Genomic DNA, 21548 nt, shown 5'->3' on the forward strand with positions numbered 1-21548 from the left:
CTCTTTAACATTTCATTTGTCAGGGTCATGTTCTATATTCTTTCTTTTAACTTCGTAAGCTACAAACAGAATAACTGTCGACATTATTATAATGAATGCATTTTATTGTAAATGTATATACTCCAAAAGACGAGATATATGTATTCTGCGAGTAACCAGAGAGGACTAGTGTTGAGAACTAATTTATTTTAGCGAATCAGTTTGTTCGAACGGGTCGGTTCATAAAATGATTCACGTATGCGTCGGAGTTATCAGTGTGACCGAGTCATTTACAGAAAAGATTCATTAGAATGAATCATTCGTACGTCAGGCTAGCGAGGTTGAGGCGATGATGATGGCTTTTCGTAAGAGATGACAATTCTGTGCATCAAATACAGAGGAGGATACGAAACTACGAATCCTACTATGGTGACGCTAAAGGTTATGAATATTAATTAGGTTGCGATGACGTTCCATCCTAATCTCCTTGAAGCATGCAGTCACCCATCCTAATTTATCTTCTTTGAAACAGTAGTTAATTCATAAATCCGCAGTAAGGAATCGTTCATTGGTCATTCCAACAGCGCCCACTCTGACAGCATCTGCCTTTTAGCCAATCTGTTGAAAAGTTGGGTGCCCCTCTTAATATTCATCAGTAAGGCCTTCCCAATAGTAGTATTAATAAATTAGCTAGGGGGAAGCACACAAAAAACTCTGACTTCCTGTATTTTCTTATAAGGAATATGAATGCATTACGCAATACATAGGCGAGAGGGATGTAAATATCTGAAATCGACATCGTTGTGGATGCCATTGCCTTGTAAATGCGGATTGTTTACAGCAGCCTGCGCATCCTTTCCTCCCTCCCCCTTTCCTCTTTCCCGGAGCTTCGGAGAGCTGGTGGTGAGGCAGCGGCTGAAGCTGCTCCTGCTGACCGAAGATAGCGCCTGCAGAGCCGGCCACGGCCGTCACATCACCCCGGGCCCCTGGAGGGTGCGAGCCACAGCAAAGCAGGAAGCAAGCTTTTGATACCACATCTTTGTGCAGCATCACCCTTCCGTGAACAAAGCGCACAGCCACTTCTGGATTTTACTAATCTTCACCTCCAGGTTTTTTCAAAGAGTTTGGATGTGCAGTTTGACATGATATGGCTGTTCTTAAACTAGTCGACCAGGTAATTGCACAAGGTTTTTTGATCGCATCATACATGCAAAATGATCGTTTTATTTGGAGGATGACATACTGCTTGGATTAAACTGAGGGATTTGCACATGATTAAATGTCGTTTTCAGTGAATGCACTATATGCATATGTAATGCTCCATATATGCTTGCAGCTGAAACTGCACGATGTATATGCAGCATATGCATTGCATATTAAAAATGCGTGACAGCACATATGAGTGTGTTTAAAGTGCTCATGTCTGTTTCTGCTGTCATGCATCTTACTTAAACAAAATCATAGTTCTTGGGGGAAGATTCTCTTCTTTCTGAGTCAAAAACGGATACTTGAGCAATTTGAGCAAGTCATGAATCTGATACTACTTTGGAAATGATTTATAAGAAATTGCTCCACTTCAGTTGTTCAATTAAAAAAAAATAAGTTCAATTTTTGTTTAGTGCTTTATTAATTATATTTGTTTTATCAACACCAGTGTAAAAAATGTCTTTCATATTTGAGTTTAACAGAGATAAAATTATGGTAAAGTAGTGAGTGTAGCAAAGTGAGTGTTGCTCTCATCTATTGCATCATTTGTGTAAGAAAAATTATCTGCTTCTATCTAGAGAGAACAAACTTCCTGCTGTCTGCTGTAGTGTGTCATGATGCTGATGTTGATTTGGCTCCTAAAACTAATCTGCACACCATTACAAGTTTTGAGAAGAAAACATCCCAAATTAATGATCATTATGAGCACACCTAGTCAGATTTCTGTTTTAACTAACTAGTATATGTTGCATACAAACAAAAGGTTGAGCTCCACCCAGTTAAAGCTCAGATAGTCAAGTTCCTTTTCTCACAAACATCACCGTTGTTCACTTATTTGAAACTTTTGTTGTGACGATAGCAATAATTTAGTTTCAAACTAAGCTTTTGGGTTTGCAGTGCAGTATTTCTAGTTATTAAAAGACAGAATTCACTATAATAAGATTTTCATTGGTGATATATTGAATGTTACTACTATACTTCACAAACTTGAAATTACGTTACATCTTTTGATTCTAGTCAACTCGACTAACTATTTGTTTTCATGTCTCGTGGTGGGCACAAAATGTGAGCAGAGTAGATTTTTCAGTAGAGTAGACATATTTCCCTAACGGTCATGTGATGCCGTCATATCTAGATGCTATTGCAAATGTTCTAGGAAGTTGTCCTTTCAACAAGTAACTCGATGTCTATCAGGGGCCCCGTGAACCTCATGACAGGGTTGAGAAGATTTTTCAGCTGTGAGACTGTAGAGAGTAAAAAATCTACGAAATCTTTGCACTCTACACGGTTGAAGCTATGTTTTGGATTCAAACAAGTTCAGCTATCGACAGCTTCTTGTTGTCAATTGCCACAGAGAATGCCAACTCATCCTTAAATTTGTAATAGCAAACAAAAATTGCGTGCACAGTAATGCACTTGCAAAAATGGCATAAGATTCCAAAGGGCTCATATCTTTGATAGAGCACTTAAATGAATTTGTTCCTACAAAATGCGTGTATATAAATTCGCTTAAGATGTTAATCAAGCATGTGTAATTTCATTGTTTTATTTTTTAAAATGTTTTTGTTTGGTCAACAATGTCAATAACTACAGTAATTTTATATATTCTGTTTTTCTCATAATTTATTCTAAATTATTATTCCATCAGTCAAATCAGTCTTTAGTGGAGGGACTACTGTTTTAAGCGGCTGTACTTTGGTGTAACTACATTTATGCTTTATGTACACTTAAATAATTTGTTGAAGTGAGTGGATTTTTCTCTGTCATGACAGGAGATGAAAGATTGGATAATAGTTTAACACATATTTACATTTAAAGTTAATTTAGCAGACACGTTTATCCAAAGTGGCCTACAAATGAGGAACATCACATGCATATACTGTTGTAAAGTCTTGTGGCAGACTGGCAGTAAAGACCGTTTGTATTTTAAAATTATCCTGGAGCAGTGACTTGCCCCTTAGACTTCCATTAAAAGTGCATTAATGTAAACTCATGTCTTGTTTGTTTTTACGGACTAAGACACAAGTTGAAATTATTTTTGGAGTCACTTGCATTAAACCCAGGACAGTTATTTAGTAAAAGTTCATATGTGACACTAATTGTTCTGAGTGTCAGTAATGTTTACCGTCATTCTGGTCTTGTGTACAGTTTGATTTCCATACTTTGCCCCAAAGAGGGATGGGACAGGAAGTTGTTGAACCTCAGTAATCCCCTCTCACGTTTTTTTTGTAGTCTCGGAGGGTTACATGACACAAGTTCAGAGCACCCAAGAGGGAGGAAATAGAGGATAGTGTGTTTATACCTTACACATCAGTCCATAAGAGTTCTGTAATGCACTTTGTGACAGCTTAGAAAAGTTTAGATTCTTTCAGTTTACATTTTATCCAGAAGAGCCTACAACACAACCCCTGAATCTGATGATCTGCAGAATGGATGGTCTGTCTAAAGTTGTGATGTATGAAATAGCAACAGATCTTTTCTTTAATATTGTGATGGACATCTGAGTGAAAAATGTTTTCTAAAAAAACAAAACAAAAAAAAAAAACCTTTTTGTTGCTATCCATCGGTTGTTGTTTGGATGTAGGCAGATCTGAATGTGAATTTCATTGGACTAAATGTTTGGAGAAGTCTATCGTACATCAGCAAAGAGAAGTCTGGTGTTTCACCAGAAGATCAAGTGCAAGCATGAACATGCATGCATGGACAAATATCCATTTTAATGCTGACCTTTAATGTCAGGGTTAAAATGCTGCCACAAGGAACTACATTTCAGTTTCGCATTTCATTTATTGTGCGACATCAACAGTTCCTCATTTTAGAGCCATGATTCTTAAGGAGTCAGTCTGCTTTGTTTTAAAGAAGAGCCTGCAGTGATCCAGCTGTCAAAAGTGAAGAAACCCAAGCCCTCATTGGCTAAGAAAGAAGTCCAGCTCACTTCTATTGGCCATAGGGGACGGGGAGCTGGCGGCGGGGGAGGAGGTTGTGTAGCCTAATGAAAGTCAACAATGGCTTTAGTGTTTGAGAGTTTGGCATGGAGCTGTGCTGGGAGGTCGGGGAATGTCCTCATTTGTGATGAGCTGCATCCAGATCCCTGCTTGGGCCAGCGCTCAGCAATCTTGTCCCCAATTTTTACGTTGCCATAACACAGACAGCACTGTTGTCACCAGCTGTTGTGTTCTCTTTCCAGTAAGAGGAGAGCTGTAGGGTTGTGCATGCGATCTAGAAAGAGTCAACAACTCATAGTTAAGAGAATTCAACATTGTATCCTCATAGATTCAATTAATGCTCTCATAAAAGTGCTCAATAAGGATGGCCCATGTTGCTTGGTGCCAGTGTGAGAGTGTTTTAGGCCACTTCTGTTATACATTTTAAATTCCTGATCTTGTACATGTGATTTTTTTTTTTCCTGTTTTCTCAAATTTATTGAATGTTGTAGTTGCGAATTCTCGTGATTTAAATATGTGCCGAATAGAAGGAAACCTGGGGGTTCACGGTTGAACTTATTATTGCAAAAATGTGAATATGATATCCCCTAAGAAAGTATAATTGCCTAGAACGTGCTCTTTCATAGCCCAGGAGATGTTTCACCTTGGGCTTGAAATGTTTCTTCTCAAATGTCTTGTGAGGAATAAAAGAAAGCAAGTAAATTGAAACAAATGGTTGACTTGTAGTAAATGTGGAGCCAAATTTAAAAATGACTGATGGCCTGTGGTGAATTGGCACAGCAGAGATCGTTTTATACCGATGATGAAATGAGTTTGAAGTGAGTGGGTGTGTGATGGACTGTTTCAGCAGCTGAAAATAGAGCAGACCTCAACAACACTTCTCCTGTTGTGTCTACACAGAGAGTTTGTTTGTAGTTGTGCATATTAAAGAGTAAATCATAGTGAAAGAAGCTATTCTTAGAAGCATATTTTGAAGTGTCAGAATTTTTGTTGTTGTTGTAATTAAACATTTCTTAAAAATAAACAACATAATGTAACTCCATTACAGATTGTAATTCATATGGGGGTTGCATCCCTGTCTTTTCAATCGCCATCCATAGTGTTGAGCCCTGAGGTACCCTGTATGTTCATTTGCATGTTGCCTTGACTGCATGTGTTCTGTTGTATAGCGGAAGTGAAAGTGCTTTCCACGCTTCCTCTGTATCGCTTCTGAGAAGGTGAAAAAGAGCAACAGGAAGTGAGATGTGGGGGTTATTGCAGATAAAGACACTGGAAGTTTAGATGCAGCCAAGTTTGGCTCAAACCACCTCGGTGTTATACTTCTATTGACCCACGCATGTGTCAGATTGTGGTGATTTTCAGTGTGCTGCTATATGAATATATCAAGCTTGGCACTTGAATTCAGGAAAATACAGGTTATAAATATATTTGGCATCATTTTAGTTGCTCCATAAACAAGGATTGAAGATGATAATTACATAGCGGAAACATGAATTAATGACCACACTGCAAAGCTTCCTTGGGGCTCTTTGGGGCTCGATTTGGCCTCCCTGTAATGACGCCATGTCATGGAAATGGTGAAGGCTGTGTGGTTTTGCATCTTAGATTTGTGCTGAGAAGCTGATTCAAGAACTGATCATTTGAATGACAAAGTTGTTCCAAAGATATAAAACATAACATTTATGTAATCTTCACCAGAATAATCTAGGTTCTTGTATACTTTCTGATGGAAACCTGGTGCTTGCCTTTGCATATTTGTTGCCACAATGCTGTGGTGGTTGCCAGGACATTGTTGTATGTTGAGTGGTTTTTAGTGTGTTTCCCTGTGGTTGCTAGGGTGTTAATAGGTGGTTCCTTGGGTTCTCTAGTGGGTTGCATTTGGGATCTGTTTAAATCTTTGTTACCTTGAAAGTGCTGTCAAGAGTGCTGTCTAAAAACCATGTTTAAATAATCTCTTGTCTTTCACAGCCACCCCTTGTCCAAGCCATCTTTAACGGAGACCCCGATGAGATTCGTGTCCTCATATGTAAATCAGAAGATGTCAATGCACTGGTATGGATCAGGTTCTTTTATTCTCCTTCTCACATGACTATATCTCATCTATTTGTTTCTTGCAGCACAGTAATCGAGGGATCCCATGGACAACAGCCAGAGATTTATATACATTTTGTCTCAGTAAAGGCAACAGCACACAAAACAGTTTTCAGGGCCATTCTTCTTCCAGAATATTTATTTGTTCTATTTGACTCTCTGTGTCCGCCTTAATGGCTCCAGCAAGAATTAGCTCGCTGTCCAAATGTTGTATAAAGAGCCGCTGGTCAAAGTCACGATTTCAGTCTGCATGTGCAAACAGGTTCAGACAATGGACACGTTGAGATGTCACCACCGCAAGTGTGTGAGCACATTTGTACACACTGACATCTCCATCAGTGATCGTAAAGAGCCAGTCAATGCTCTTTTGTTGTGGCTCGCTTGCAATGACAGACAATCATTATACTGCATTCTAGTCTTTCTAGTGTTGATGAAGCCTATTTCCTATTGAACAGCATGTTGGGGTTAGACATATCGAAGGGCACATCCTTTTTTTTTTTTTAGTTTTTTATTAGCCATTAGACTTTTGTTTATCCCACAACTGGCAAAATATGATTTGTCCCTTATAAATCTCTAAGTCCAAGATACGCTGCTATTGAAAAGTTAAGCATCTGTAAGATTTTCTTTGGCGTAAAATTAATCCTTTTTTTTTTTACCAAGGATGCATTAAATTGATCAAAAGTTACAGTACAGACATTTATAAAGATTTCTATTTAAAATAAATGCTACTCTTTTGAACTTCATCATCAGTCTTTTAAGCTTTCATCAAAGTATCCTTTGAAAATCATGTATCATGGTTTTCCACAAAAAAAATGTAACTGCAGCACGATGTTTTTCAACATTGCATTTTAAATAAATGTTTCTTGAGCACCAAATCAGCATATTAGAATGATTTTTGAAGGATTATGTCACCCTGAAGATACAGAAGAGTATGCTTAAAGGTTTCTGAAAATTCAGCTTTTCTATCACAGGAATAAATTACATTCTGAAATATGTATCAACTCATGTAGATGGGTTTAAATCCAATAGACATGGAGCAGAAGACTTGATTTTGATTAGATTTTGAACAGAATCTTTCCACCCTTTCTGTCCATGTGTTGGACTCTCAAAGCTTTTTTTTTTCATTCTCTCTCAGGACGCTGAGAAGCGAGCTCCCCTTCATGCAGCAGCCTTCCTCGGCGATGCTGAGATCACAGAGCTCCTCATTGTGTCAGGTAGAGCTGCTTTCTTTCTCTCTCCCTCCATTCCTTTCCCAACTCCCTTCCATCATACCTTTACAGCATCTCATATAAAATAAATGCCATTAAAGTACATTAACGGTATTAAGTTTACCCAAAAGTAAATATTCTGTCATCATATATTACAATTTAATTCCAAACCAAAGTGTTTTTCTTTCTTTCTTTTTTTTCTGTGTAACATAAAGGATGGGTTTGCAATGAGGGCGAGATTTTGAATGAACTACCCCTTTACAAATACAACATATTGAGCCTTAAATTTGTTTGTTGTTTCTCATACTACTTTTTTTAGGGGCACGGGTCAATGCCAAAGACAACATGTGGTTGACTCCACTCCACAGGGCAGTGGCATCACGTAGTGAGGTGGGCTAAGTTGTTAAACACACACTCATGTTAGAATGTTGTGTAATGTTGTCACGCAGCAGGATGCTTTTATAACAATGCTAGTCATATGCAGCAGCTCCTTTTACCAACACTGGATGCTGACTGGTCAATCCTATTGCAGCTGGCCTGAAGTACACGATATAGTGTCATAGCTGTTGTTGTTTTGCACACATCTAGGATGCTGTTCGTGTACTGATCCGACATTCTGCTGATGTTAACGCAAGGGATAAGAACTGGCAGACTCCGCTGCATGTCGCTGCCGCCAACAAGTCCCTGCGCTGTGCTGCGGTGATCATCCCGCTTCTGAGCAGCGTCAATGTTTCAGATCGCGGGGGACGCACCGCCCTGCATCACGCTGCCCTTAATGGACACACGGAGGTACTGCAAGTAGAAAACAATAGTTTTTGCTTAATTCATAGCAATACTGTGGAGCTCTTAATATAACATAAGGGAAAAAGTATATATTGTATCCACAAATTAAAAATTATTAACCAATTTTCTCCTTTCACTAATTACCATTTTTTGCTTCTCTTTTTAAAACAAATTCTTCATTTGCATTCATTATTTAAATTAAAGGGGGGATGAATAGTAAATTGTGGCCACAGTAGAACTAAAATGAGCTTCTTAATTTGTTGGAGCAAAGTCTTGTCCACGATAAATATCAAGTACAAGTATGCAAGTACAAAGACTGAGACAATGACGGCTTTTAGATTTTGTAGATTTTTACATTTTCTTGCATAGCGTTGTCAACATAACTAGAGTTTTCTTGTGTTCTCAGCAATGCAGAAGTCATTATATAAACTGTGAGACAAACACGCAGCACACGGGAGAGCTTCGGGAGACCCATAATTACTGACGCATTCATGACTCATGCTTTACTGCCTATTGAGACTTGATTTCTCCATCTCTTTCTTATCACTGTTATTTATTTTCCTCTTTTTCTTTTCAGATGGTTAGCCTTCTACTGGCCAAGGGTGCCAACATCAATGCCTTTGACAAGAAAGACTGCCGTGCACTACACTGGGCAGCATATATGGGTGAGGGATTGAAACTTTAACTGTGACGTGTATGCTCTTTTCCAGTGGAACACAAAAGGAGAATTGTTGTTTTAATGGTGTTCAAACTGACATTATCAAGTATGGCACTCATAAATAAAAAATAAAAAAAACACCCTAAGACTAAGAGAGATATTTATCATTTTGTTAATGAACAAATCTGGGATTTTGAACAAATTGTTTGAGTGCATAACCCATTCATAAAGGCATGCTTCTTTCTGAACGAATCAGCCATTTTGAAGCTGTTTTGAACAAATCTTTTTAATGAATGATTCACTGACATCTAAATGCCACGTCAGAAGCAGCTTCTATGTCGTCTCTGTAGTTCAAAAATGTATTTTGTTAATACTGGTTTCATTTGATTGGTAACAGCCAATAGTATCTTATTATTCTAATTGAGTTTATTGATAAAATTTAATGTTTACATGAAAAATGATGCTTACACATAAAGTTAAAAATGCTCCTGGAAATCGATTTGTCTAGCAAAAAACACTCAAAATATAAGCAAACAAAAATCACAAAAAATATTTAGATACTATTAGTTGGCAATATTGCATACCTGTACATACTAATTATGCACAAAAAGTCTTCTGAAGACTTATTTTGAGACTGTGAAGTCATTTCAAATAGTTTCATGGAGCTTTTATGGGGTTTGGAGCCTGATAGACAATGGACACTTTCACAGTGTCATCTCCTTTTGTGTTCTACAGAAGTGAGTCATATGGGTTGGAAACAACATTAGGGAAAGTAACTAATAACAGAATTTTCATTTTTAGGTGAACTATTCTTTTAATCTGCTAAATCTGTGTTGAAGTGTTCATTATCTTCTCGGTATACTCCTGCAGGTCACTTAGATGTAGTGTGTTTACTAGTGAGTCAAGGGGCCGAGATCAGCTGCAAGGACAAGAGGGGATACACGCCTCTACACGCAGCTGCTTCCAAAGGTCAGATCGCTGTGGTGAAACACCTGCTCAGCCTGGCCGTGGAGGTACCCAGGAAAAGAATAGATACTTATAGGGAAGCAAGCATGGGAAAAACATCTAGTTTGAGCTGACTATTATATTGCATGCTTTACTCATAGATAGATGAAGCCAATGCCTTTGGGAACACAGCACTGCATGTGGCCTGTTTTAATGGACAAGATGCAGTGGTCAGTGAGCTGATCGACTATGGTGCTAATGTCAGTTATCCGAATAACAAGGGCTTCACACCACTCCACTTTGCTGCTGCGTCCACTCATGGTGCGCTGTGTCTTGAGTTCCTGGTCAACAGCGGAGCTGATGTCAACGTCCAGGTATGTCCATCTAGGACCACATATGGACAGACAGTCCAAATCCCGTGTGCCGTACGCCAGTAAACATTTGCTGATGTTTCCTCAGAGTCGTGATGGGAAAAGCCCTCTTCATCTGACCGCAGTTCATGGACGATTCACACGCTCCCAGACACTCATCCAAAATGGTAGGACTTTTTTTTTTTTTTGCTCTATTTAAAGGTTAGTGTTCCCCCGTGATTGATTTGCACGTACACTGAGAGTACAAGTGTGTGTTTCTGATACAGGTGGAGAGATTGACTGTGTCGATAAGGATGGAAACACTCCACTGCATGTGGCTGCTCGATACGGCCATGAACTTTTAATAAACACTCTAATCACGAGTGGAGCTGACTGCACCAGGTTTGACCCTGTCTTTGGATCCTTATTAAACAATCATGGTAAAACATCATTATTTGTTGTTTCTGATATGCTCTTTCCTTCTCTGCAGAAGAGGGGTGCATGGCATGTTTCCTTTGCATCTGGCCGCTCTGAATGCTCATGCTGACTGCTGCCGGAAGCTTCTCTCCTCAGGTACAGACTACACCTTCGAATCAAGCTACAGTTGCACTACCTTTATATTACATTGGAAACCTGGCGGAAACCATTTTCGGCTAAATACAAAAAATATTGTCTATTTTGAGATGAGGAAGGGACGAAGTACTGTACCATGAGATACCCCTCAAGTTGATGTGACTCAGAAAAACTCCCTCTTTATAAATGACTTTCATAAAAAGGATGCTTCCTTTTGTAATTAGGTTTTTTATGTTGACTTTGAGTTTTTGTCTCTGAATTGATGAATTTTCCTCATGTCTCTTTGCTTAGGTCTGACATGTCATTCATTATATCTGTGTGCTTTCTTAACTCTTGACTCTTGATTGTTGGTTTGTTGTTTTAGATTGTAGATGCTATATCTGAATTGTTCTGCTTGGTTGCACACATTTGTGTTCTCACCTCTGTGAGTGATGTGTGTTTGTCGTGTCTATCCTGTGTGCATTGTCTTTGTTTTTCTTGAACTAACATTATTTCTCTCTGTCTCTTTCTTTCACACTGTCTCTTTTTTGGACTCCTCTCCCCCCCGTGTCATTCTTTCCCCTCTTGCGGTCTGACACTGTGGCTGTCTGCTTCTGGGTGTGGAGACACTCTCCTCTTCCTTGCATGGCATCCTTCCTCCCTCCCCATACTTCCATTCCTCTACAGGATGGAGGTATAGAATAATGTGCCCTCTCAATAATGATTCGGTCCTGTCTGCAGGCTTTCAAATTGATACACCAGACAACCTGGGAAGGACGTGTCTGCACGTCGCTGCTGCTGGCGGGTGAGTCTGTCTGTCTTTCTGTCTTTCTTGCAGATCTGGATTTTGCCTGTTGGACTGTGGAAAAAAATATGTGACTGATCAGTTGGAGTTGTGCTCTTGTTGGCTAAGACTACTTTCTATATATATATATATATATATATATATATATATATATATATATATATATATATATATATATACACACACACACACACACACACACACACACACACACACACACACACACACACACACAGATATGTGTGTGTGTGTGTGTGTGTGTGTGTGTGTATGTGTATGCATGTATGTATTTAGCTGAAATCTAACTTAGAAACTGTATATTTCATGTGTGCATACACATTGTAAAGAAATAGACTGATGCAGAGTATTTACCAATAAGGAGACTGGACCTTTTAATGGTGTGACTTTATATTGAGTTTTATGATTTTTCTACAGGGGGTCTGTTTACTTATTCTGTTTCTGATCAGACATTTTATAACTGCCGTTGTATCATGTGGATTGCGATACAAAATGTCGAAGTCATGAAGTTATATATACCCAAATAAATTACCCAATTATGTATGAATACCGTACAAAAAGTAATGACTACCTTTATTGTCCATTGTTTTGAAAAACGCTGGGATTATTGGACCTGTTATCTTTCCTTATACTCATGCTGATGGCAAAGTTTTTTTTTCTATATCTCTCTCTTTCTCTGTCAGTAATGTGGAATGTGTGAAGCTATTGCTCAGCAGTGGAGCCGATCATAACCGCAGGGACAAACATGGAAGGTAAGTTCTTGGTAAAGGCAAGACATTTACATAGGGATAATTTCTTATTCATTTTTCATGTCTGTACTCTCCTGGAGAGATTAGCTGGAGTTGTGCTAATAAACATTCAGTACTAAATATATCTGTGCTATTCAGTGCATGTTACCAACAAGTGTAATACATGCATGTATGTAGAGTAAAGCGCACGATGAAGGAGATATAGACAAGAAGGAACTGAACAGACATGGTTCTTAAACACAAGGAAAGAAATGAGAGGAAAGGAAACAGATGGGCATTAATCAATTAACAAAACGAGGAACGGAACATGACCAAATAAGGATAACACAAGAGGAACAGAAGTCCATGACTGTGACATTAAGTCAAAATAATATTATAATTGTTAAGCTTTTTAAAATGCTAACTTAACGGAAACTCTGTCATCCTTTTGGCGAATAGTAACATTTCAAATACATATATTCAGATTTATTTGCATTTTTATATTGATAATTTCTAATGCTGTCAAATGATTTATCACTATTAGTCACATTCAAAATAAAAATTTTTGTTTACAATATATAGTACATGTGTACTGTGTATATTTATTATGTATATATAAATACACAAACATACAGTATATATTTAGAAAATATTTATGTTTATATATTTATATATTAGTATTCTTATATTATATATAAATATATTTAATATATAAACAACATATTTTTCTTAAATATATACACAGCACACACATATATATTATGTAAACCAAAAACTTTTATTTTGGATGCGATTAATCGCAATTAATCGTTTGAGTCATTTTGAGTCATTTAATTTTAAATAATATATATATATATATATATATATATATATATATATATATATATATATATATATATATATATATATATATATATATAAAATATGTTGTTTTTTGTGTTTGTTTTTTTACATTTTCTCAGATGTTTTGTTTGTGGAATTTGTTTGTACTCTGAAACTGAAACTTTCTTAATTTTTGTCAAATCCTTTTTTCACTCCCTCTCTTTTGTCGTGACTTGTGGGTGTTGACAGGACCCCTCTCCACTATGCAGCAGCTAGCCAGCACTTTCAGTGTCTGGAGACGTTGGTGTCCTGCGGTACCTGCATCAATGCCACTGACCAGTGGGGGCGCTCTGCTGTGCACTACGCCGCTGCTTCGGACCTGGACAGGAGGTACACAACATTTACACAAACGGCGACATCTGTGATTTTCTCCTCCATTCTTTATAAAGTTAAAAGATTCAATAAAAAAAATGGATTTGTCCTTCAGTTTGCTAAAATAAACATTTACACTAATAGACTTATATTGCAGCAAGATATTACGAGGGATTTCACTGGAAAAATCTGCAGCTCATAAGTCTAAACCATCTTTCACCTTAATCGAAGTTTGTACTTTTAGTGGTGGGATGGTGGCGTGAAATACACCTTGACTGATGGTCAAAATATCTCCACATGAATTGTTTACCATGCAGAAATGGAGCTAGCTGTGGCCAAACAACATGTAATTGACAATTGTAAATGCATGTCTAACCCGATTAAGTGATTTAGACACAGGCAGCTGTTGTCCTACAGCAGGTGAAAACGAGTGCGGTGTCAGTCCCCATCTCCAGAGACTGCTAGCAGCCATACTTGTGTTACCATGGCAACCACAGGCTATTTTAAGTCTCCTATCATTGGGGTAGTTTATGTGCAAAGACAAAAGGGTTGGACGTCGACTCTATATGGCATACGGAAACACCTTTTTTGCTTTGTTTAATTAGATTAGGTGCTAGAATTCAACGGCACAAAGAAGTAATGAGACAATAACCGTAATTAATTCAATTTACACCATGATACCACAGACTTACTGCATGTAACATATCAAATTATTATTAAACTATTGAATCAGCATTGCTCAAGGGCACTTCAGCCATGGGTATTGAGGGTGGAAGAGAGTGTTCATTCACCCCCCCTCTCCTACAACTCCTACCAGCAGTGAGACTCGAACTGGCAACCTTTGGGTTACAAGTCCAAGACTCTAACCAGGCCACAGCTGCCCCAACATTGGCTGTATAGTTAGTAATAAAACAAATATTAAGTCAGTTAATGGTAATACAGTTTTGTTTACAACTTAAAAAAAAAAAGAAGAGTTATTGTTGAGTAAGGATGATCTGTGTGTAAGATTTGTGAGGTGTGTGTGATTTTTTTTTTTCTGCAGGCGGCGTGTGGTCCTGGAACCAGAGAGTGATGGAGTTCAAGCCGAGAGGGAGAAGGAGGCAGCTCTGTGAGTTCTCTGGAGTTAAAGAGGAGAACGGCCCGTGTCTGCTCAGCCTCAATTCTGTGTCCCCCCTCCTTGTCTCACCGTCTCTCGTGCTGTTTACATGTGTGCTGCTCTGATGCCAAAACATTAGGTGTTTGTGTCTGCGTGCGTCTGTTACCTCATCATTTCATGTCTGGGACAAACTAAATGTATTTTCACTCCTCACTCCACTTGATCTTTTTTTACTTTGTATAGTGGCATTTTTTATGGTATGTGTGTGTGTTTGTGTGTATTTGAATATATATTAATATTTTTGTGTGCAGGTGTCTTGAGTTCCTGTTGCAGCATGGTGCCGCCCCATCACTCCAAGATAAACAAGATTACAGTGCTGTTCATTATGCTGCAGCGTACGGCCACAGACACTGTCTGAAACTGGTGAGGACACAAATATGCCTCAGGGCACTTCCTCTATCTGTACTCCTGCATCTGTCTCTACTGTAGATTTAAATGTGTAACTTAACATGCAAATGACTTTAGTTCGGTTTGTGGTAGTCCAGTCATGTTGTAAAATGATGTGCTTGCTAATGCCTGCTGTCTGTTGAACCGATTGGACGCCTGGTGCACTGCATATGTTTATTTTGCAAGAATGAATTTGTTCCAGTTGAATTCAGAACAGCTTTTTATTGGGTTTAATGAAAACAGTTGTAATCCAGATTGAATCTGATTTCAGCTTTTGGACAAAGATGAGAACCGACAAGATGAGATAGAGAACAGCCAAACCAGGAGCCCGTTGCATCTGGCCGTGAGTCCAAATTTGCACCTTTACAACGCTTCCTAACAGACACATAGCAACATGCTAAAAACTAATCATAACACTTTATCAATGGCATATATCAATACCAAGGCTATCGCCGTGAACACTTAAGCATCCTGAAGCACACTTTTGCATAAGAAAGCATAGCTTGCATGTTTTTAATACTACAGTTGGTCTTTGTTTCCAGGCGTACCACGGTCATGCACAGGCTCTAGAAGTGCTCTTGGAGGGTCACTGCGAGGTGGATCAAGTGGATGAGGTGGGCCGGACTCCATTAGCTCTTGCTGCCTTCAGGGGCCACACTGACTGCGCTCTGACACTTCTGAACCATGGGGCCTCACCGAAAAGCAGAGATACTATCCGAGGACGTACACCTATTCACCTTGCAGGTATTACATCTGTGTGTGGGGGATATTACACAGTCGTACACATTCATGCAGTATTTAATCCACTCTTGTTTGTCTCCAGTAATGAATGGTCATACATCATGTGTGCGCCTCCTGCTGGAAGACTCTGATAATGCAGATCTGGTAGATACAGCGGACTCTCAGGGACAGTGAGTAGTCCATTTAATAACTCTAAAAATCGTTCATCATAATGTCACCGAGATTTTGGAGTGGAATGAGTGTGTCATGTCTTATTACTTCTCAGCTTAAGGGTATTGTAGGATGGCAAGCTGAAGTAATTAAATAACAAAATTCAAACAAACAAATTTTAAAACAAAAGTTACCCAATTGCTACCCATAAAAAGTTGCTGACTAAATTGTTTTAAAATTACTATGCAACTAAAGAATTTTAAAATGCATATAACTATTTTTCTTTTTTTTTTGAGGATCTAAATTAGTGTGCTAAAATCAAACCTGAACACACTTACTATTCGTACTAATACGAATAATAAAATTAATCAACTCCCTAATTTATTTAATATTATGAGAACCATTTACCCATGGACATGATTATTGATTGATTTAATAATGGCTGACTGACTGAACACAATTAAAGATATTCTTGCAGGTGAGTGTGCATTAATGGGAATTCGTTATATGTGTGTTCGTGTCTGCAGGACCCCTCTAATGCTGGCAGTAATTGGGGGTCATGTGGATGCTGTGTCTCTTCTCCTGGAGCGTGAGGCCAGTGTGGACTTGGCTGATCATCAAGGTCTGACTGCGCTTCACCTGGGGGTGAGTTTCCTGATCTTGATTCAAGTGCAAGATAAAAAGGACTTTTTAAAAACTCTCTCTCTTTCTATCAGCTCTTGTGTGGACAGGAGGAATGTGTTCAGTCTTTGTTGGAGCTGGAGGCATCCGTGCTGCAGGGGGACTCCAAGGGTCGGACAGCTATCCACCTGGCTGCGGCGAGGGGTCACGCATCCTGGTTAAGCGAATTGCTCAATATTGCGTGTTCTGAACCCCCGATACCCCTATTCCGAGACAACCAGGGATACACACCTTTACACTGGGCCTGTTACTATGGTTGGTTTTAACAGCCTCCATTATGAGTTTAAAAAGACGCTTTTATTTATCAGTAAATGGAATGTAGCTTTGGTGAATTATAGTGGACTGGCATTGTGTGTGTGTATGTGTTCTAGGTCATGAGGGTTGCGTGGAGGTCCTACTCGAACAAAGAGATTTTCGTCACTTTGATGGGAACCCCTTCACCCCGCTGCACTGTGCTGTGTATGTCTGCTGTGAGATTGTTTTCTTCATCCCTGTCTTCTTTTGCACCTTTTTTTCTCTGTTTCAACATGTCTGTCTTTGAATCCTCTGTCCTGCAGGGTCAATGGCCATGAGACCTGTGCCAGCCTTTTATTAGAAGCCATGGGATCTAAGATTATAACTTGCAAAGACTCCAAGGGCAGGTTAGTTAGTATTATTATTATATCTTTTTTAAATAAAATATATATTTCTATACACGTCTGAGAACTTGAGAGCGGACTTCATACACCTTCATGCACACAGGTAAATGTCATTACTACTGTGGCTTGGAAAATTTAAGATAGTCCTGAGAAACAGACCAGTGTAAGAAGTGAAATGTGCCTAATCAGTTTTTTTTTTATGTTTTTTATATAAATCTATTAAAAACTGCTGTCTCTATTTATCAGGACGCCTCTCCACGCAGCTGCATTCGCTGGCCACGTAGACTGTGTTCAGCTTCTCCTGGCCCATAATGCATCTGTGGATGAGGTTGACCAATCAGGACGCAGTGCCCTGATTATGGCAGCAGAGAAAGGAAGGCTCGAGGTTGTAGGTATGTATTCAACACATTTTCATGCCTTTTATTTGCATTATGCCTCTGTTCATTTGTATAAATGAAGTATGAAAATGGACTCAACTGAATGTGCTTATGCAAAGTGTGGCGTGTTTTAAACAGAAGATTTACTTACTGGTTCCAGCGTGAACCTCAGTCTGACTGACCAGAAGGGCAATACAGCACTCCATCTAGCCTGCAGTAATGTAAGTATAGCCCATTGCTTGCTGTGGTCATCAGTCTCTGTAAATTTTAGAATTAATTATCTATAATAATTTTTATAATTTATCAAGAATTTATACAAAGAAATTATAAACTATATAGTTCACTGGCGCAAAGGTTTTCATTATATCTACTCTATCCAATACCATATTTTATTGATGTTTATTATAATAATTTGGTCTTTTCAAAAACTAAAAAATCCATTTAAGGTATGCAGACACCTATGTGTGACTGTAATCAGAGGGTTTTAAAACGTCATATAATTATCAAACAATAAAATTGTGCCAGATATAAAAAAACAACTTTTTGATTAAAAAAAATTTGTTTCTGCTTGCTCTCTGTCCAGGGAATGGAGGAATGTGCATTGCTCATTCTTGGCAAACTTCCAGACTCTGCCCTCGTTGCTACCAACGCTGCACTGCAAACGTGAGTTCCCCTATTATATTTACATTTATGCATTTGGCAGATGTTTTATCCAAAGCAACTTGCCTTGCATTTAAGGAATACATTTTATCACTTCATGGCATGCATTCCCTGGGATTCAAACCCATGATGTCGTTTGTGCCATGCTCTTAGAAATGATTGAAGAAGCAACCGATGCTCACTCGTTTCTCGTTCACGTCCCCAGACCTCTCCATTTGGCTGCTCGCAGTGGGATGAAGCAGACAGTGCAAGAGCTGCTCTCTCGTGGGGCCAGTGTTCAAGTACTTGATGAGAATGGTGCGTCTTCCTCAAACTAAAATCTCTGCGGATTTAGTTTAAGCAGAGATTGATAGTGTATGTGGATCGCTCTCTGCCTGTCTCTGTATTCTTCTTCTTTTGTTAGTGACATAGAGGCTTTTGCTAAGGCAGTCGCTGTGTTACTTTCAAAGCTTTGATGGTGTCATGCATGTCCTCTTTTGCCCCCTGACCATGTGTTTGGCTGCATATCTAGCGAGGCACTAATGGAATGATGCTTTCGTCCATCACCTCCCCACCCCTGTCCTTTTGTTCCACCGCTCCACCTCTCCTTTCACCTCTTTCTGCTTTCCCATCCCCTTTCCTGTATATCTTGCTCTTTGGCTGTCTTTCCCCGCAGGTCTCACCCCTGCTCTGGCTTGCGCTCCCAGCAGGGAAGTGGCTGACTGTCTGGCTCTCATTCTGGCTACCATGATGCCTTTCTGCTCCCCTTGCAGCTCTGGAGCTCCTTCCCCAGGTGCCCTGCTGAAATCTCTGCCCCGCCAGGCCAAGAGCCCCCAAGACCCCCGCAGTCCACGAGACCCCTCCTGCCCCTCCAGCGAGGGCACGACCACTGAAAACGACTCGGACTCAGAGACATTTTAACCCCGGCTCCTTCTAGAGGCTCTGGTGTTAGTTTTTAAAGGACAGATCGTCATGAACCTTGCAGAAGTTGTATGGATTTTTGATTATGGAAACAAGAGATTATAACATATATAAGTCACAGTCCACTTTTGTTCTGCCACACTTGTTTGCACAGGAGATTTCGTCGAAAGCCATTTTAATCACTTTTTAACACAGGCTGATTGATGATGATAGATTGCTAAATGTTGACTGACTTCTCACACTTGAAGGATGAGAATGTGGAGTGCGTTGCGTGGTGTGTCTTCCAAACCATGTGGAAGTTACACTCATTTCACCCGTGTTGTCACTGTGGGACCAAACGAGAAATCTAATTTTTGGACCTACAGAGGAATTGCCGTCACTGTTACCAATCTCCCTTAGTATTTATTTGTAAGTAAACACTGGAATACACTATGCAACTTTTTCCTAAGTTTGTGCCCGGATGGATCAGTGCAGTTGCCAAAAGTCAGCCGTATTGCAGATTTGATGCCTAACATTTTTAAAAATCTGTTCAGATCTGTGAAGTTGTGTAGTGTATTTTAGCCTTAAAGACAAGTTAGATGGAAAGTACATGAAACCCAGTGTAATGTGATGAAAATCCAATGCAAGTACTGCATTTCCAGATCGTACACCAGTTAAACTTCACACATTGTATGTGACACATTGTGAATAGAAGGCTTTTGAGATTTATATTGTGAAAAGAGCATTTTTATCCCATAGATATAAGTAGATTTCTAGGCCTTGGTCTACTTACATCTGACGCTTTTGGAGTGTGACACTTTTGTCACTAGGTTCCTTCTCAGATATAGAGACATAGAGAGTGTTTAAATAATACATAAATAATCAGGTTGAATTTTAGATTCTAGTGGCATGTTATGTTATGTGAACCAGGATGTTCTCAAGCCTGCACCGATATTTATTAACCTTTAGATAACAATGGTACTACAATTGTATGCACTTATGTATAGGAGTAAATGGGTGCTTAAATTAATAGTTCACACCTAAATTATAATTCTGCCATTGTTTACTCGTGTCATTGTTTTTGTGGAACACAAAAGTGAAATTATCTTAATGTGGCTCTTTCAATACACCAACAGTTCATAGTGACGATGTCTGTCAAGCTCCAAAAATGACAAAGAAATACCTCCAGAAGAGCTACCTACTCTATTCCAAGTCTTCTGAAATCATACAAATGCTTTGAATGAGAAAGAGGCCAAAATTAACACTTTAATTCACTAATAATCTCTTCCTTCAGTGAGCTGTTGGTTCAAATCATCAAAAAGAACCAGTTCAAAAGAACAATCTGTAACTGGACTCTGAACTCCAGAGACCAGCAGTCAAAAGCTCGCTGAAGGGGAGTTTATCAGTCAATAAGGACTTCAGTTTTAGTCTGTTCATCACACAAAACTAATGTATTGCGTCAAAAGACTTCTCCTTTTGTGTCCCATGAACAGAAAAAACAACATAAGGGGTGGGAAGTAACATGAGAAGAAGTTAATAATGACAGAATTGTGAGTTTGGGGTGAACTGTTCATCTCAAAAATGGAATATAATAACATTCCATGTCTTCTTTTTTCTTTCCTTCTGATTTTTTATTTTTATTTTTATAATTTGCACTTGTTGAATATCAATCCTTTAAAAAAAAAAAGATTTCTAATTCAGAAATACATATTGAAAAGATAAAGAGTTTTTAGCTAAGATGTTTTAAAATCTTGCCTGTCAGAAACTTTCTAAAACCAATTCAAAATGGAAATGTTTGTCTGTTTGCCTTTGTCCACAATGTGCCAGTTTCTCCACCGTGTCCAGTGCCTTGTTCTGCATTTTCAGAGTTGGGTTTATGTTTGTATGTATGTATTGGAGAGTAATGAAAGTCTGAAGAGGTAAAGATACGTTTGGGTCACACCTGCCAATTGTAAGCCAATGTTTTTTTTTTACCAGGTCCTGATGTTTGCGCCTATGTGTGTGTGATTTACAATAGAAAACAGACTTTGTACCTATCAGCTCATGGACATTATCATCACCAGAGCAAATATTGCACACAACTGTCTTAAAACAGCAGCACATGGTTGATTTTCTTTTCTTAAATTAGATGGTTTGTGAATGGGAGGATGCAGAGGAATGAGTCAAACAGTATTATAACAACAAAAAAAAAAGCTTTGAAATGTGTGACAATCTAGATTATTGTTCCTTCATTACGATGTTAAAGGTTTTTGTCAGCTCAAGTTTCTTTTATATAAATTGTTTGACTATTAAAATGTTTTAACAAGAGTTTTGTGGCGAGTGTTTTCTTATCCATTTGAAAATACATTACAAAAATGAAAAGAACAGGTCTGTTTTCCACTTGACTCTTTCAAAGTATACTGCAACAGGGCACAGGT

General features: G+C 38.7%; 1 protein-coding gene across 3 annotated transcripts; it reads left to right on the forward strand.

Annotated features, from left to right (window-relative positions):
- Nucleotides 1-668: 668 nt before the first annotated feature.
- LOC113053148 (serine/threonine-protein phosphatase 6 regulatory ankyrin repeat subunit B-like) lies at nt 669-21438 on the forward strand. Of its 3 annotated transcripts, none has more exons than XM_026217927.1 (28): nt 669-1153; nt 6099-6182; nt 7357-7435; nt 7749-7819; nt 8018-8218; nt 8790-8877; nt 9741-9883; nt 9977-10189; nt 10275-10353; nt 10453-10567; nt 10656-10738; nt 11459-11522; nt 12224-12292; nt 13340-13480; nt 14505-14570; nt 14870-14981; nt 15277-15348; nt 15548-15749; nt 15829-15916; nt 16424-16541; nt 16613-16832; nt 16949-17036; nt 17135-17218; nt 17462-17607; nt 17731-17813; nt 18176-18255; nt 18458-18549; nt 18908-21438. In XM_026217927.1, exons 1-28 carry the CDS (start codon nt 1127-1129, stop codon nt 19150-19152), a joined length of 3153 nt encoding a protein of 1050 aa, XP_026073712.1. In that variant the 5' UTR covers nt 669-1126; the 3' UTR covers nt 19153-21438. The 3 variants fall into 3 exon arrangements, with proteins under 3 accessions (XP_026073712.1, XP_026073713.1, XP_026073714.1); XM_026217928.1 differs by having other exon boundaries at nt 670-1153; nt 19005-21438; XM_026217929.1 differs by lacking the exons at nt 17731-17813; nt 18176-18255; nt 18458-18549; nt 18908-21438 and having other exon boundaries at nt 670-1153; nt 16949-17047; nt 17462-17601.
- The last annotated feature ends 110 nt before the right edge of the window (nt 21439-21548 follow it).

This window comes from Carassius auratus, chromosome 34 (genome assembly GCF_003368295.1).
Source record: "Carassius auratus strain Wakin chromosome 34, ASM336829v1, whole genome shotgun sequence".
In the NCBI taxonomy this organism is placed as follows: Eukaryota; Metazoa; Chordata; class Actinopteri; order Cypriniformes; family Cyprinidae; genus Carassius; species Carassius auratus.